The sequence below is a fragment of the Acanthaster planci genome, linkage group LG04 (assembly GCF_054643075.1).
Source record: "Acanthaster planci isolate LZ-2023a linkage group LG04, COTS_SCS, whole genome shotgun sequence".
Lineage (NCBI taxonomy): Eukaryota > Metazoa > Echinodermata > Asteroidea > Valvatida > Acanthasteridae > Acanthaster > Acanthaster planci.
In genome coordinates this window covers 22,345,704-22,364,166 of record NC_141780.1, presented here as the reverse complement: position 1 = coordinate 22,364,166, position 18,463 = coordinate 22,345,704, and the positions used below count along the sequence as shown (strand labels likewise).

Sequence of the window (18,463 nt, the reverse complement as noted above, 5' to 3'; positions counted from 1 at the left end):
CTCATTTTCACAGACCTGGTCACAATCAGGCCCTGGGCATATTAATAGTAACCGTTAATGTGAACTGGGGGCTGTAAATTTGTAGAAATTGGTATGGTTTATAGAAGGAACTAATGTCTAATAAAGTTCTTTAACCCTAAGTGGATTGTGTGCTTGAATTTGGGTTCCCATATCTTCCCAGAGTTTTTCCATCGCAAGCAGTAAAGTGGAGTTCTTGATGGAGGGAACTTGAGGGGTAACCCTAACTCCCTGGGGTGTGTGCAAAATCATATAAAAAATGGGGGATTCAGGAATGTTAGGGTTAATGACTGAATATCGTGGGGGAAAAATTGGATGGTCTTGCCAAAACTTGAAGTAACAGGACCTCAGGCGGTCCATGCTTGAAGTGTTGAAACTTGTGTGAATTCACTGGCACTCGGTCCAAGGGGGCACGAATGCATTTCTTTCCTAAAAATATATAGGAAATTTCACAAATACCTTAAAGTGCTGGTGAGCAATGCAGCTGCCTGTGAATATTCAGTATTTCAGAGAAGTTAATTGGGTTATGAAAATAAATCAAAATTGTTTTCACTGCTCATAATCTTGATGCAAACTAAAATAGTGCCTACTCGGTTAACGACATAAAGCACTTCAAAAGAAGACTCAATGGCAGGAAAAACGCTGAGAAAGCCACTTGATATAGCGCCCCCTTTGACGGTCATAGTAAATTGAAATTTGTGTTCAAGATGTGCCGCTGGTATTACGGTAGCCTATGTGACAGATCTTGACAGTGTTATTATTGATCATTGGTTTCTGAGCCTTGATAATGTAACTTTTTGTCTTGAGACACGATCGTAACAGACCTGACTATCAGAAGTCAGCTAAGAACACCTTATTTCACAAAGATCAGGTAGGCGCAGTAAGGGTTCCCCTCCCCGCTCTGAGACAAAAAACAAAAAGGGTTTCTAAAAATGGGGAAAATAATCGTAAAAAAGGTATAAAAAAGTAAATGCACCAATACCATTGTCATGTTATGTTTCATAATCGTTTCCGCTTATTGGCAAAAATGAAACATTAAAAAAATCTCCGGGCTGACCCTTTTCCCACGGAAAAATTCCTGCCCCGCCCTGCCGGTCTAGATAAAAGTAAACCACCTAATTAGCGAATGAACTATCAGTAGGACTTATCATAGAATTACTCCTATGAATATAAGGTCCCCCCGAAGGTGATGCATCTTTATAAGGCTTCAAGCAAGGAAGCCAAAGTTCCACTGCCGCATTGCTTGGTCAACTGTTGTCTGAAGGGCGCCCTCGGACGACGGTCTGAGCTATTTTGTCCCAAAGGGGTTGATCGAACGCATCGCCCTGTTAATTAAATAGTACAGGCGCCTGGGGAGAAGACGCAGTCACGGATTCAGGGGGTGGAGGTTGGGGCAAACCCCTTGCTCATGGCCATTTTTTATATTTATGTATTATTCCAGTGGTCTACATCTTAAAGGTTGCAAGCCGCTCCCAGCATAAACCCTGTAGGGGTCTTATTTGGTTTTGTTCGGTTGCTATAAAAAGAGATTAAATGGCTTCAACAACGGTGACTAATACGTCCCCACCGTGAAAAATTTTGCCCCCCCCTTGATAAAAATCCTGGAACCACCCCTGAAATAAACAATTTGTGAGTGACTAACTGTTTTATCAAACACGCTTCCAGTGCACATGGACTTCACTCTGATGGAGCTCAGTGACTGACCAAACTCTGTCATGTACAAGAAAAGCATCGCACAACTATGAGTACTGCCGCCTTTGGCAATTCAATTTGGCTGTATGTACAAGCGAATTCCCCGGGTATGAGGTAATTTCATCTAGAGGCCGGAGGCTTTTGTAAGAATTGTAATTACAGCAATTAAACACACTGCCTCAAGTCTTTCTGCATTATTTTTGATTAATCAAATGACTGCGGTTAGTACACTCTTGAAGACCCAAGGCGATGTTGCATAAACTCCGATGACGTATCTATAGCTTGGGTTTTAAGCTCCACGTGAAGAAACGTTGACTAAAACAATTGTCTCCAAATTTATCAAAATGTTTTTAAAAATCCTCAGTTATAATTAATGATATCGTCTGATGGTCCAATGCAAACGGTTAGGAACTGTTAACACAGAGTTTACTGACCACAGCAATGGTTGGGAGGGGGAACTAGAACTATCTTTGAATTGATGCGTTGCATAACTTGTCCAGGATAAAAGTAAACAAGGAAACCATTTACTTTGGAGCACATCACTTACAAGTAACCGGTACATGGCAGCAAAAAGAAGTTAATACAGTCTCTGAGGTTATAATGCGATGGTGTACCGTAGCTCCTCGCTTGAAACTGGTAGTCGCACGGCACTGTAAAATATCTGGGCATAAAGAGTGGATTCACTGGTCGTAAAACTCACAACTTCCACAAGGAAAAAATACAATATTTTATGAGTGTTAAAATTTCAAATGGCGCTTACATTCAGTACCTCTGTCAAAAGTTAAATGCACGTCCGTGTTTTTCCAGAATCGCAATTGTTATCCGCGACATGGAATTTCTCTCTTAATACCACCTCCCTACATATTGTGGACCTATCCTCGGGAAACATCTACACGTGTACCGTACTGCGGAATTCTGAGGGCACGTGTCGATACCGTGGTCTGGTACAAGTGCCACGAGGGAACGCAGAGCACCGGAGGAACAAGTAGGCATACTGGCCTACAGGATATTGATTGTAAACTAACAAAGAGGAAAAATCAATCCCCTCTTATCTGTGTTCCGGCAGGAAAGACAATGGAATTCCCATGAAGAGGAAATTATTTATTGACATTGAATCTAATCTGATCCCCGTGTAGTATTCCAGACAAAGAGCCATGGCTGTACCAGGTAAAATACCATGCTCTGGCCGTGCTAACCCGATGTCGCGCGCATTTCGTTCACTAAGTTGGCTTGATCCCTCTATATCGAATGCGCCGTGCTAGTTATCAGTTGGAGAAGATCTACACTACTCGTGAATCGTGTTGGACCATGAATTTGAACTTTGTTTCCGACCAAACGGTAGGTTTTTTTGACAAACATTCGCATGGCCTGAGTGTCAAGAGTATCTTTACCGAGGAGCTCTTTTGGGGGAAGACCACTCAACAGTAGCAGACTGATAAACCATCAATATGTAGGCCTACTGTATGCAGCGGAGAGGTCAATTATTCTGAGGCACTTTCCTGCACGTAGGATAGTCTTCCTCTTTTTTTTTCTTTTTTTTGGTTCAAATCCTGTACCGGAGCTTAGATCAAAAAATTAAATGGCAAAATGGATTTCTTTAGCTTATTTTCTAAAACCACTCCTAAAAAATTCCCTGGTCCTTGTTTGCCAGCGGAATTCCAATAAAAGCCTGCTCAGAGCACCATATTTATAAATGTACTCGCAACTGCATGGTCGGCTACAGAAAAAGAGTTGGTCCCTATCAAAACACTAACAACCTCGCTGTGCCGATTTTGATTCTGAAATTTGGGAACAATGAAATCTGCAAGCAAGTGGGGAATGGTTTGCCGACGCAATGCACTCTTTGTGATAGCAGAATAGCAAGATGCAACGGACTTTGAAGTTTAAGTGCAAGTCGGAACGCTGACAGAAGCCAACTTGGATTGGCAAAATATGCAAAATCAGAATGGTGGAAGTAGACCATAATTTCAAAGCTAGGGTTGGTAAACAGAATGATGATAGACACCATGAATAATGTGTAAATGTTAAAAATCGACTGATGTCCCGGCAGCCCAATTTTGTAATTTAAACGATAAACAAGACAAACTTGTTATTTTGGAACTGCAGCCCTTCCGCGCCCGCCGTTCCATTCTCATTCAAAGCTTCTTGTATACGCTTAGTCAGTGCATTACTAGGTGCAGAATTCAACAAAATTCCTGTGGCACTCTCAAATCAAAGGATCATTCTCAGAAATTATGTATTTACTGCTTCCATTTGTAAAAGAACGGAGACGGGATAATTGCGTCTCCGGAAAATGAAGAATGAACTAGCGCCCGAAATCGAACGTTGGTGGCGCTAGTCTAATTTAAATATGAATGACGATTGTAAGTTTAAAGCAAATGAGGTTGTACCAAAATAACTGTCACATTAGTATTAGACAGAGGCCTATTAGACAGGTATACTGATTACATTAAGCAATTGCTTACCTCTGTACTTCAAAGCTTAGTCGAAAGATTCCATTAATATCGGTCCAATAATTGAGGGGGAGACAAAGGTTTGTGATCTGATACCCTCATCCCCACTAGTAGGCGGAGTTCCCGACCCTGTATTTTTGAGAAAGGTCAAATAACCATTTAGAATTACGGTAAATTTGTGATTAAGCATACTCTATCTGAAACTGACATTGGAAACTGTTTGAAAGAGAGAAACTAATTCAGATATTTTTAACTAAAATCCCTCAAACCATGATTCGTCGAGGCGTAGGGCAGACACGAAGCAGTCCAGAAAAACAAAAAAAGCAAGACATGCAGGCCGACTATTATTAATTACTCGAGTATCTTTTGAAATATTATGAGAAATAAAATTTTATTCTAAAGGCTTGGGTCGAGTTCATTTCCTTTTCACCTTTGGCAAAGTGGATATAGAATTCTGTTCTGGAGGGAAAATAACTTCAAGATTATTTAGCATTAGACAAACGACACACAAAAAATAAATCAGAAAAATAAAATGTGTTCCAATTATCTTATGTCACCGGACACCAGAAAGGCAAAAGTGGAAGTAATAAATTTTAAATTGTAAGCGTACCAAATAATTCAGGTGTTGTAAGGATCAGAAAGTTGACCCAAAACACGCTATTTTTGTCTGACATCACTGTCTGTCTGTCATAATGAACTATTGTAAAGCCACAAATATGTATGGGCCCCGAGCTGGACCAAGAGAGTGCACTAGCAACGGAGGCTCCTTTGGTAGGAACTGCGACTCGCTGGTTCACAAACGATTACGAAAAGTACGCGTTACGGTCGCATCGCCACCAACAAAATAAACCAAGATGTCTCTTTTCAACCGATGAGGGGGTGCTTCTGCCCGAGGCAGATTGCGTACAAGAAAGGCCTTCCATCACCAGCAAAGTCAGACAGTCTTTATAAAACTCTCATTTAATTTATGATCATTCCGCATGCAATTGCCAATAAAAGTCCCAGATCGCCCACACTCTGAAAAAAAGTTTCCAACAATTCATATTACGAGAAATTCACATCTCTTTCCGTAACTAAACAAAATTTGATTTTTTTTCTTAGGGGGCGCCGGGAATGGCCAGTGCGCGTAATTTGTGTCCAGAAGGGATCGTTTTTTATTCGCAGCAAAACCATAAAGGAAATTAAGAAATCGTAGATAACATGTTGACATTTAAAAAAAACTCATTTTGCAAACTGAACATTCGGTAAATCAAATATTCCCATAATTCTGGGAACTAGCTCGATGCAAAGCCCACGAATCTTCAGCGTGACAACGTGCTGCAGATGAATTAGACTGTAAATTACAAACACGAATTTTTTAAATCCATCTGTCAAATCCAAAAAGGGACTGAGCTCAAGGTACATAACACTGGCTTACCAATTATAAATTCCAATGTATAATGTAAGTTTAATCACTGTTAGACATTACTGATAGCAGATGTGTAATAGCAAGTCACTCATATTGAAGGAAGCAAAAGAAGATCATTTCAAACAACGCTCGTATGTACGCTTTGGTTTTCGATTATAATATAATTGTAGGTACGCGTTTAATGACCCACAGAAGGTTCGTTGGGCCCCACATAAATGTCTTCTTTACGAATCAACAAGCGTAGATTAAAGAGTCGCTGTCTGACAACGATTGCGGCATACGAGTTGAAACCAGTATAAATTATACAACTGGATTGTTTTACGAACGTGTCCTCAAGGGATTTAGGCCTTTTTGAATAATTCACCAGATTTTAGAGTAAAAATTGAAAACAAAAATCCAAGTCAAAAAATAAACTCTAACTACCATCACACACTCAATAATCGAACAAATGACACGAAGCGATCGCCTTGCCGAAGACATGTATTTTTATTTAATCCCAAACCTGTGTGGTATCCTCCGATGCAGATATATTCGGTTAAGTTAGGCCACGTGGGCAATATTCTATAGCAATATGTTCTCTCTTGCCACGTGACGTCCTCTTCACACGATATTCTCTGTTTCTGAGAGCATGCCATCATGCCTACACATTTTCCTGTTTCGAGATTAGAGTGTCAGAGGGTATTAAATGAATTTTGTCTTAGTTATTTGCCTTGTTTTGTTTGTTGGTTGTTTTTATTTAAAAACAAACAAACAAACAAACAAACAAAGGGTGTGTGCCTTATGTACGCCTGCTACATGCTTGAGAAATTTAGACAAAAAAAATTCGGAGCCCAGTTCGCTCAGATTTTCGTTCCCAATAGTATTCACAAATATTCCCAACAGCAATGTCCACTAAAATTTCTTCTTGAAGACTGATGCTGTTTGTGTCCGTAGAGATTTCACTGACGCCATTTAATAGAAATCCGTAATCCGTCTGGCGTACATGTACACTGTACATGATCATAAAATAATCATGCATGGCCCGCGTTTCTAATGCGCATGTGCGTATCTTGCCAGTACCCGATATGTTTTTGTCAAACGTCTCCACGCACATTGTACATGCCCTGCTTACTCGATCGAAGCTCTCATCTGGCACGTTCGGAGAACAGAGTGTATCTACGCAACCAACATCTGTACCTCGAAACACGGGAGAGAAAAAGACATTCCTCCTTCATCCCGCATGAGCCAGTTGTAGGATATACACAATTACGTCAGCTGCAGTTGGATCATTTCAGGTACGTTTATCTAGAGACTGAGATGAATTAAATTCACAATTAGACCTTGATTAGTACTGCTTAAGCATCGGCGGATGATTTTTTTTTCTGTCGTGGATGGTTATGCAGAGGAAGATGAAGCACGATTCTTTCTCATGTTTCCGGTGAGGATATCAATTTGAAGGTACTTCTCAATACACAGCGTAGTGGAGAATGCGGCTTATACAAATATACACCAAGGAACAGCGGCCGGCAGTGCACCAGGTCGACATTATTACGAACTAGCACGCACGCACATCGTGCTGCGTATACGAGACCACATCCTCCTCACTCACACTGCATTGACGGACCTCTGGTACAATGTTGTGACGTACCACGCATAAACACAATAGGACATCCTAATTAAATCTCCTGGTACTATCTTGCGCATCTCTATACACTCGCCTCCTCGTGTTTTTCAGTAATGATGTATTCCTACATTTATTAGAGAATCGAATTATTAGAGTTTGAAAATCGCTCTGGTAAAATGGCTCTCGGTAACAACGGAAAAAACCTCGGGGACAAAGAACGAGACAGGGTCTTTGTTGTGATTCGATCTGGCGGGGAGCAAAACGGCTTTGACGGCCGTGGCAGCTGGCTTCAAAGACCACAGTTGAGTGCTCGCAGCAGGTCTGCGTTCCAACTCAATAGACCTGCATATAGTGCGTGTATTCGTAAAACAGACGGTCATTTTCAATCCCATGACAGCTAAATCACTGTTTTAGCCTAGTACTTGCATTCACAGTAATCCTCATCCATGGCACCACATTAATCCAAAGAAAGTTTTTGTTATTGTACGGGATTTTAAAGTACAATTTTCAAGTAAAACACTGTGATTTTATTTTGACAGTGTTTAAGATGATCATCAACACGTGACTGAATCCCTCAAACGAGTCTTCAGGATTATTGTTTCCCTTTCAGTTTCCATTAGAGGAAACTACGATAAGTTACGAGTAGTTTTATTTCACTCAGTTTGACGTCGAGGCAAAAATGCTAAGACACTGACGGTTTTTACAGTGGCTTCCATTGTGCTAGTTTTTACAGACCCGTAAATCACTCATAGCTGGCTCGGGCCTCCCTATGACGCCTTTTGTTGAGTTGCACACAGTCTGTTTGTCTGGAGAAAATAAGTTTAAACGGATACAGAACAGGCTTTAGTGGCAAAAAGTAAAACCAGCAGATTTCATGAGTCTGATAGTCAGCTTAAGTTTCCAGCGACCGTCAGTAAGCTGGGCAACATTGAAGTTAAACGTGACCTTTTCGCTTGACTTCACTTGAGGCTTCTGCCAGAAACAACCACAAAAGGCCCACCTAGACAATTTTCTTTTGTCGGATTCTTGTGATAAATCATCCCTATAAATCATTTAAGATGTCGTCGTGCATGCCATCTGAACACAGGTAGTTAATTATCATACCATTTATTTTACTCAGTTGTCAATCATTGTTTGGTCTGACAGCATAATCATGATTTAGCCTTCCAAAAGTAATTATGCCGACAATATAAAGAACAGCTGCAGTACTGTATTCAGTGTCCTATTCAAAACTGAACGTCGGGTGCAAAGAGTCCAGTTGTCGTTTGAAAGATGCACTAAATATAATTTTGTTTTAAAGTCTTACAATTCAATTCTTCACACAACGAATGATTGACTTTTCCCAGGTAGACACCTGGGAAGTGTTCAGGGCCTTTGGAAACAATCTAAAAGAGCAGAGCAAGTTGATGATGATTACGGTTTTCTAATGATCACTCGAGTTTGATTTAAGAATTTCCAAAAGTCAGAGAGAAGGCTGAGAAATATGTAGCTATTATGTTTGGCAATACGGGCGATTCACAAAAGTGCGCCTTCAAGAGTTTGCAACGCGTTGGTCAATCACGAAATCTGTCGACCCAATGCGCGTTTCGAAAGGTTCGACAGATTTCGCGCGTCGTGATTGGCCAACGCGTCGCAAACTCTTAGACGCGCACTATTGTGAATCGCCCGTATTCAATACGCATGATGAATGCCGTTAACGCTTGACAATTGTCCGTTAATTAGATAATTGATACACAGGTTTTTAACTACCGCACTACACCTGCCTGAGCTGTATTTTTACGAAGTCTTTTGGTTTTTTGCATGTTATGTTCGAGCAGAATATTTCGTTTGTAGTCATCACTTTTTTATCTCAAATCAGTCCTGACTTGTTTCTTGATAAGAATATAATATCAAATCAGTACTCTGGAATATGGGATTGCCGAGCTTAGCTGAGTACCTTCCTCAGGGCCAGCGGATTCAGTTCAGATTGGTTTCCTGAATTGATCTTGCCTGACTAATGTAAAGACTCTTCGATTTGAGGGCGGCACATTGTTACAGTGCTCTTGATCAGACTGTAAACGTGGTAGTTCAGAAACAGCAACACGTCCAAAGAAATTGGAAAAGGTTTTTCTAATTTACTCAACTGCTGTCTTACAAAGAATCGATCTGTTGATGAACAGCAAGGGGCAGGATGGAAATGGGTGGGCGGGATCGGTTCCGCCGTGCCCAGGAGGAGGAAAAGCTACGCCGAATTGTCGATATGACAGCCGAGAGAAGCGGTTTCAGATTTTTGTTTACTGGCAGAGAATGAGGTATATCCAACCTGGAATTAGCTGGTAATTATTTCTATGCGGGGAGTAATTGTTTCTAACCGATAAGAGTTTTGTTTTTGTTAGTTGGTTGGTTGCTTGTTGCTGTTTTTCCCAAACGCAAGGCAGCTGTTAAAAGACAGAATGGCAGTTTCAGCGATCTCTTTTTACGTACAGCACACGTGGTTATCTCGTTTGCTTTGCAAGAAACAGAAGAAAGTAACACGGTTGTCTGATTTGAATGAGAAACACAGCACACAGTGAAGTGCTCTTGAAATTAGTGATGGACATGCAATCCGTATGATTATACCATATATCCAGTGGCTCCACGCATAGAAGCTGCAGTGTAAAGATAGCTGTCTTTGAAAGTGATTTCCCTTAATGCCATGACACCGGTCATTGGATTGTCGTCACACTAAACAAACAGCTAATGGGCATGCTGTGTTTCCAGGACTACTGGAAACTAGTTTCGGTATCCTGAGAGTATTGCGCATTAAAATATTACATGCAGATAGTGCTCATCAGCGGTAACTTGGAGATTAGGGTTCGTCCATAAATGATTTCAAAATTCCTAACATGAAACAGATTTTAAATGGGGAATTTTAAAAGGGGAGATTAAATCTGACTTTAGGTACTAGACTCAAAATGATCCTTAGTTTGAGTACAACGACCAATAATGTTCTTACATTTACATTACACTGTGAAAACAACACTGTTTATACCAACGTATTCCACACGTTTAATCCATGACATGTTTAGCAAAATGTGCCTAAGGATGTTCATATACTAAACGCTTTTCTGTGATACTGTTTAGCTTTTTGAAATCCGCTTAGCATTTAAACACATTCCTAAACGGAGAACAATAAACATGTCGTGGTTAAACACGTTTAAAAAGTGGGTACAAGAAATTTGTTTTTTGAAATTTTCAAAGTGTGTATGTCATGTGAAACGTGAATACTAAAAGGTAAATTGCTCATCTTCCACACCACCACTAAAGCCCCCTCAAAGAGGCTGAATAGTGCACTCATATCCTCTGCGCATCCATGAAGATTGGGCGTACCCTTTATTACTTGCCGTCTCACGTCCAGGTTGCCCGCACAAAGTAAGTCTGTTGGTGCTACAGGGTGCAAGCACCTGACAACCAAACCAAACATTATTTGAGGAGTAATTTCATGCGTTGGGGCCCTCTGCAATCACGGACGCTATTTTGTATCAATATCCCCGAGTGGTATCTTTCTCTTGAGCAAACACAAATCACGTCCGAGTCACCGCGTTGATTGGACCATGGGTTTGTAGCTTTATGATTGGACGGTGGTTACAAGGAAGGAAAGCCATTATCGAAGCCTACCAGGTCCCTAAAACAATTTTCAGTTCCATTTCCCGGTTGACTCAGTCAGTAGACTATTACACCACGCTATTCAGTTACAAGAGTCTGTGGTTTTCCTTTCAGATACACGATACATCAGAGGGTATGGATTCTTCAGTCGTTGGCGAACGGTAGTTTCTTCATGAGACGCCGTGTTAACTCACGTGGAACCGAGACTGCCAAGGATGTGGACGCGACTGTCACTTCACGATAGGAGTCTCGACCAGATGACTGCGTAGCTGCGGTGTGTGTTTCTCGAGGAAGGTTAATTGATATTTGCATCGCTGCCGGAGCTTGGGATTCCATGTTTCACATTTCTGCCAAGGTTCGGCCGCCTGCTCGCCTCCCACCGGAGATATATGCAGCGCTACCCACCACTGAGTCCGCGCCCGGCATGTCAACCCCGCTGGATTTGGGCCTCGGCGGTAGCGACAATTCGACCGTGGACGATTCCACGGTCGTGATACCGTCAAAGACGGTTACTAACATAGTCGATACCGGCGACGGTAACGAAGTCGATCTTCCCGACGACCACGGCCCTCGAGTGCTATGGTGCAGCTCGCTCATACTCGTGATTATCTTAAGTGTCGTTGGTAACGGTATTCTCTCCGTGGTGGTATTCGGAAACGCCCGTCTCCGGAGACCTTGCTACTTCTTTCTGTTCAACTGCGCCTTGGCCGATTTCGTCCGATCCGTGCTGTGTTTTCCCTTTGTGGTCTCGGCTGTGATCTCGCGAGATTGGATATACAGCGACTCCCTCTGCGAGATCCTGGCCTTTTTCAACGTGTACCTTACCTACGGAGCCCTGTATACTCTATTCTTGATTAGCATAGAACGATACGTGGTGCTACGGTTTCACCGATTTCACCGACAGAAGCTAAAAGGGCCAGCCTGTCTGCTATTGGTCCTTGCCTCATGGGCCTTGGCAGTTTCTATGGCCTTCCCGCCAGTTTTTAACACCAGGACCTACTCTTTCATCGAGGTCGAAAACCAGTGCACATTCAAGCATCGGGAATACAAGACGAACGAGACTATGTGTTTCCTCATGTTCTTCGTGGCAGTCATCGCTTTCACTCACTTCGCTTACTTCAGGGTGTTTCTCTTCATGCGAGCTCACCGTAAGATGCGACCCATGCAATTCGTGCCCGCTGTCTCCAACAATTGGACCTTCTATGGGCCTGGCTCTACCGGCCAGGCAGCGGCCAACTGGTTCCTGGGCTACCGTCAAGGTCCAACTCCACCGCCACTGATTGGTCTTGCTCCTCCCTCCAACAATAACAGCACATCCCTCTCCAAGTCAGACTTCGAACGGGAGGAGAAGTTCTGTAAGCTATCCCTGTCCATCAGCATATCCTTCAGCGTGCTATGGCTCCCTTACACCATCCATTGCTTCTGGCAGGTGTTCCAGCCGGCTAATCCCTTGCCTCACAGCTATGTCTCCCTGGCAACCTGGATGACCTTCTTCCAGGCCTGCATCAACCCCATCTTGTGCTTTGTCGTGAGCAAAGAATTCCGGCAGATCGCGCTGCAGCACGTCTTCGGCGCCTCGGCCTTCCAACAGGATGGACACAACGTGCAGTTGTGACAGAGGCTAGCATGAATTGCCACCGTGTAGATGGAGCCAGACTGCGTTTTCAGAACCTCTGAAAAGTTTTGGCTCTGGTTGGCATTCCAGTAAACAAGGTAAATCTACAGACCAATAGTACCGAGTGTTGGCAGATTATGTCTGTGGAAGCCATGCTTAAGGCATGTTTACATGGACATATTCTTCCTGCTGTTTGTTTGATGTAATATTGCTCGACTGGCCTTTGTTCATCCCAGTTGTGCTTAAAATATTGACTAAACATTGATACTTCCCTGCGACCAGTATAGAACATGCAGACGTGGTTTCCTGTATGTATCTACATGACTGTACTACGTCACGCTAAAACTGAATCTCTTGCAATTTATGTTTTGAATGAGATACTGAGAGCAATAAAGGCTGAGTACGCATGGGACACCAACATTTGACTACAAATCACACACGTTTGATGGCAATCATTTGAAAGGGAGTACCATTGTTTTAGGCAATTCTTTGAAAGTTACAAAGTAGTTCGCTCATTTTTGCATTTGCTTGTACGGCGCCAACTGTTGAAGGAAGAGGATAAACTTATTGGACAGTTTTCAACTTTTTCAAAAAATCAAACACCCCGTCTGTTAACCTTCTCTTTGCAATTCTGAGACCCTTCAGCGTCTCTCTTGTCCGTCGGGGATGCCTCCCTTCATAATAACTGGCCCCATGTTACAATGGTTTTTCTCAACTTTGAACGATTCTGCTATGAGTTTATTTGACAGTGCAATATGATGAAATGATTGGAACTTGATGTGCTGAACGGGTTTCATTCACAAGGTAGCCATTTTGAATCGTTCCCTCCCAAATCCACTTTATCAAATGGGAACTTGCCTATTTTGCTTCAAACACAGGTACAGCCTCGCTTTGAACTATATTTTTCATTTGAAAAATAAAGGCGCCATGACAATCCATCATAAAGGACAGTAAAGTTTCCCTAGGATCCCTTTGTTTTCGACTCAAGATTGAATTAAATGCATAACCTTGAAAAGTACATGCATCGGTGGGAATTCTCATAAAAAAATTGGTAGGAAACTTTAAAAAGGTGTTTTTCGATCATCTGGCTTACACACATAAAGCTAACTTGGCATCATATCATTTAATGTTTTGTAGACCACAGCGTAATGCTGTGATAATGAGAGCTGCACTCAGGCTATTCCTTAGTAATCGGTCACCAGACTACTATTCAGTGTCAAAAGGACACAACCTTGTCGTGCAGCTGTGCAAAGCGCGGAAGCCGATGTTAAGCGGAAGTGTATGAAAGATGAATGCACAGTGCATTTCAGGTTGACACAATGCTGATGTGAACATGTCAGTTGACAAGGCACAAGCATCTCTGATCGGCCATTGCCAAGTAAATTGCTGATTTTAGAAACTTTAAGGTGTGGCCGTAAAGCAGTCAAAAGCAAGGTGTGCATGAGATAAGATAGTATTTTATCGTTTGGTCCTTTGAAAAATATTAGAAATTGAGAGGGCTTTTGCAATATAGTTCCCAGAGCAAAAATTATGAAGAATGGTGAGAAACGCTCTAGCTCTTGGAGAAGCAGTTCAAAAGGGGATGTCATAACGTTTCTAAAGTTTCTACAGAAGTGGTCAGTGTAATATTTCAGACCACTGCTTGAACAGGAGGTAGTTAACCTAATTTGTAAATTTACGAGACTTTTAGGAAATGTCAGCTGAGATGAGCAATTTTCATATGTTATATAGTATCTATTTCACATAAGTACCAGTATAGCGTTTGTTTATTCTAGCGAGATGAATAACCTAATTGGGACGAAAATATTATCCAAGGAAGCAATATGATTTTCTCCTTCTAATTTTCTCTGGTTTAAAATCAAGTAAACAAACCATTAATGCAGCCAATTACTGTTAAATTGTCGTCTTGTTTTCACAGCAATATCTCTTAGACGTATTTCATTGCCTCCAGTGACTGTACGGTCTTTACCTATGAAGAAGTTGTCACAAAAGGACTTAATTAAGTCCATTACCCAAGTCCCTATCTGGATATCCGAACTAACCGGGAAGTTATTAAGACACGGTGACCAGTGTTGTGATAATTGTAGATTTCGTGTGTCCGTGCCACAATCCATTATAATATTGTGGTTGTTATGGTTTCGTGCACTGGAGATGTGTACACAGGATGATGCATATGTTCTGAGATAATATTTGTTATCCGGCGGCTTTGTAAAGGGACCGACAGCAGAATGCAGCTTTTGGTTGCTCATTTGGAAGTGCGTCTCATTTGGTTTGGACCATTCTCGAATGGGCCGAGGCCATTTACATCAAGAGAAAATTAAATTTTCTTGCCACATGCAATCGTAACTCTCGTCATTTTTTTACTTTTAATCACTCGTAAAGGCTGCAGATGAAAACTAACTTTAGTGCATTGTTTAAAAGTCTGTAGAGAATAGTGTCATTTTATTGACATTTTCGTGTCCAGTGTATTATGCTGGACATGAAAATGAACTCATATGGGAACTCATAGCAACAGTTCCTCAACCGAATGTACTTAGGAGACCTATAAGGTGGAGGACGCTGCCATAATAACGTTAAATCAGGGAAAAGGTCATTTTTAGCAAACCTTATCAGGAACTGGCGTTCGCTTAATCAGAGTTTGTTAATCCTGGTGAATACCGCAATTGCCAACTATAAGTTGGACAAAAGTACACCACAGAAATCCTGCATGTTAAAATGTTAAATTGTTGTGTCTGACGAGGATCGATTACTTCAACGCGCAAGTACGGTTGTCATCTTAACGCTGATGAAAAAGAGAGCAATGGGTCCTCGAATTTCCAATCCCATTTTTGAAGCATCGTTTTTATCGGGGGGGGGGGGGGTAGTCGAAAGGAAAGTTGTCATTGCAAGGCTTACATTTCTCCATTAGTCCTTAAATCCACTTTAATCAGCACTCGGCAACCATGGACAATCAAGCCCATTTCGCTGTGTGATTCATTTATGCTAAATTATATAGACCAAATACTTACATTTATATTTTGCCGCACTTGGTAATCCTGAACACCTGCTTCGCAGTTTTCCTTTTGAATATTTTATACAGCACCCTCTGACGTGTTTCTTACCCGCTTTCGATCAGTGTGTGTTGTATGTTACCGACCATTTAAACATAGAATCTGCATAAGAATACGATGAGACTTTTTCGATAACAATGTGTACATTTTGGAAAACCTCTGTACGCAATGATGGTGGAATCATCGAAAGTTGCTGTTCGTATCTTCCACTGAATCAGAGGACTCTACCATTTCGATGGGGGGGGGTCCAGCAAAGATGAAAATTTCGGTGTCAGTTGTGTATGTATGCATAACCTGTTTAAAATGGTGTTGCTTATGATTTTTTAGCTTTTTTTTTTTTAAATAAAACGCCGTTTTGGTACAGTCAAAAAGTGTGTGTTGCTGTCTATTGAGTATCAGCCGATCTTATTAATCAGTTTGTATATATTACTTCGCATTTGGAATAAATCATTTGATGTCATTTATACCAGTGTTTGTGTTGCATTATGTTGAAGATTTATGGCTTATTTAAGAGAGTTCTTGTTTCTCATTAGTGTTGGTCGTTTAGGTCATCAGTTTGCGACTTTGCACTTTAAATCTGGCCACCCTAGAGAGACCATTTTTATGAGAGGCGTGGGTATTCGCCTTTAATTCATTCCCAGAAGGGAAACGGTAATAGCTTGGTTCAAACACAGGACTTCTCGAGCAAGGTTTCATTTCCTGTGCGACCGACAGAGAGCTAAGCGGAGTGCAGTGCATTCAGATGTCTATGTTTGCTTTGCTCGTGTCGAGGTTTTTAACAAGTGCACATGGCCTGGTACGTGAGTGACGATATTTCGCATCGTAGCCGCCATGATCTGGAACTGGACGGCTAGATTTGCGTTGAGCAGCAAATCAATATTGAGATAGTTGATGATGACTCATGCTCACTTGCAACAGTAAAAGAGTTCACTTTAGCATAGTTATGTCATTAACTATAAAGATCGAGATATAGCATATGGCGTGGATATAAACTGTATTAAGCATTCAGAGGACATTTTTGGTCAAAAGCAGACAACAACCTGGGGACAAAAGTTTAGCCAATGAATGGGAAAACAAGTAGGGATTTTCAAAGAAATGTTGAGCTTTTCTTGTAAAGTAGTTAATTTAAGTTTGGCTGAATTATAACACTGTCTTCTTGGGTTCGATTTTATCTACAGTATTGAATTATGGTGCTCTACTACTCTCTATCAATGACTCTTAGGCCTGAATAAGTTTCCAGTTCGAAAAATTGATGTTGACAGGTGTTTTTGTATGATGAATTTAAAGCAAAGACTTTGATATGGGGCTTTTCTGCCGAGGTGGAAAACACTCCCTCTATCCAAATAATTGCAATCCGATGATATTAAGTATACTCAAGAAACCTCACTTCAAATTAGACCAGCCATCGTTATATATACGATGTAATTGCGATTAAAAAAAATTCTTAGAATGGAATGACACCACACTCGATCTCACTCATCACTCATGACAACCTAATTATTTCGGTGAAATCCTGACGACAACCGACGGATATTAAACTTTAAGGGTCAATTGGAATACCTTACAAAAGACATTGACATAGATAATATAGGTTTCTGCCCCAGTTTCCAATTCTAGTATGGGTTCATTTCCGCCATGAAGTACAAAACGCAAATAATAACGCAAATAATGCGCGCGTTGAATAGCATATTCCATTTCGGATGAACCCATCAGCGCATATTTTAGACATTTAATTGAATGCCTAATTAAAAGAAGGGCCCAACTCCAAAAATATCGTTTTTGAGTTCAAAAGAAAAAAATTATATTATTTGAAGGAATTGCAAAGGAAATCAATAAACTCTCCTAGGCCAAAATGGTGGAGTTGTGCCTTTCTTTTATTGAGGTATTCGATACGGGCGATTAAGAGTTTGCAAAGCATTGGCCAATGACAATGCACACAGTTTGTCGACCCATTGCGTGTTTGGAAAGGGTCGACAAATTTCACACGTTGTGATTGGCCAACGCGTGGCAAACTCTTGGTGGCGCACTATTCTGAATTGCTCGTGTGGTTTTAAAACCTCAGAGAAAATATAGGAGACCTTCCATTTGAAATGTTGGACACTTAATAATTTTGGACACTGTTTTGAAATACATAGCAAAATATAAACGGACGTCGTCCGTTAAAACATGATTTTACAGTCAGTCGAAAAAGTTTAATCCAGATGATCGACACAATATGAGAAATCGGAAGTTTTGTTCAGAATGTGAGCATAAAGTGCCACATGCAAGTTCAGTTACAGCGTGAAGTACGTTCGTTATTGGGTCGGGTGAGGGCACATCCATGGTTGTGCAACGCCGAATCGACAGTCTTCCTACACAGCGATTTTTGTCTCACGCCATAATTCACAGAGGATCACAGTCACTAAGCCAGTATTGATAAAATTAATCTGGCATTTTCCTCTAACCTAGGCTAATGACCCTGAAACATAATCTCGGAATCAACTGGAAGCGAACACTGAATTCATAGAGAAGAAAACGAATGGTATAATAAGCCTTGTTGAATCATGCATGCCTTCTGTCCTGAAGACCAAGTAAACTATGTAAACATAGATGCCCACATGAGGGCGTAGTCATGAGCTAAGTTAATTATCTCATGAAGTCCATTGACAGATCGATTTTACCTTGTCGTGCCTCATTGTATGGAAGGATTATGAGAAGAACGGCAGGAAAAGGGTTATAGAGCCAGTATGATATTGGGCTCACTAAAACAGCCCTCATTAAGTATTTTTAAAATAAATGATAGGTTGAGTAGGGTTGGATTCAGATGTTTCGGCACATTATTAACAGATTTTGGACTGACGTGAATTCACCGTGATTAATCGCAAAATTTGTTTTAGGTGCGATATTTCCCTAGATGATTTTTTTTTATAATAAACCTAAAACTTCGCGAATTCGCTTTCGATTGCAACAAAACTGAGTTCTGCTTGACTGGCTGTTGCTCTTTTGTGACGTCATTCAAAT

At 41.2% G+C, this 18,463-nt stretch overlaps 1 protein-coding gene and 1 long non-coding RNA gene across 3 annotated transcripts in view; one reads left to right on the top strand and one right to left on the bottom strand.

The window, feature by feature from the left end:
• Nucleotides 1–326: 326 nt before the first annotated feature.
• LOC110983561 (uncharacterized) overlaps nt 327–18,463 on the bottom strand; it is a 95,140-nt gene continuing 77,003 nt past the window's right edge. The window contains exons 2-3 of the long non-coding RNA XR_002598740.2: nt 4,176–4,292; nt 327–2,371 (exon numbers count right to left, since the gene is read on the bottom strand). This is a non-coding gene — a long non-coding RNA (uncharacterized LOC110983561). The remainder of the gene's footprint in view (nt 2,372–4,175; nt 4,293–18,463) is intronic.
• On the top strand, nt 2,917–15,927 carry LOC110983542 (putative G protein-coupled receptor 173). 2 transcript variants are annotated; one of them, XM_022242870.2, is made up of 2 exons: nt 2,917–3,048; nt 10,913–15,927. In XM_022242870.2, the coding sequence occupies exon 2, from the start codon at nt 11,133–11,135 to the stop codon at nt 12,411–12,413; it is 1,281 nt and encodes a 426-aa protein (XP_022098562.1). In that variant the 5' UTR covers nt 2,917–3,048; nt 10,913–11,132; the 3' UTR covers nt 12,414–15,927. The 2 variants fall into 2 exon arrangements, with proteins under 2 accessions (XP_022098562.1, XP_022098553.1); XM_022242861.2 differs by lacking the exon at nt 2,917–3,048 and adding an exon at nt 6,642–6,845.

What these genes read in the sequence shown, in the direction of transcription:
- LOC110983542 (XM_022242870.2), top strand. Translation starts at nt 11,133, where the DNA reads ATGTTTCACATTTCTGCCAAGGTTCGGCCGCCTGCTCGCCTCCCACCG.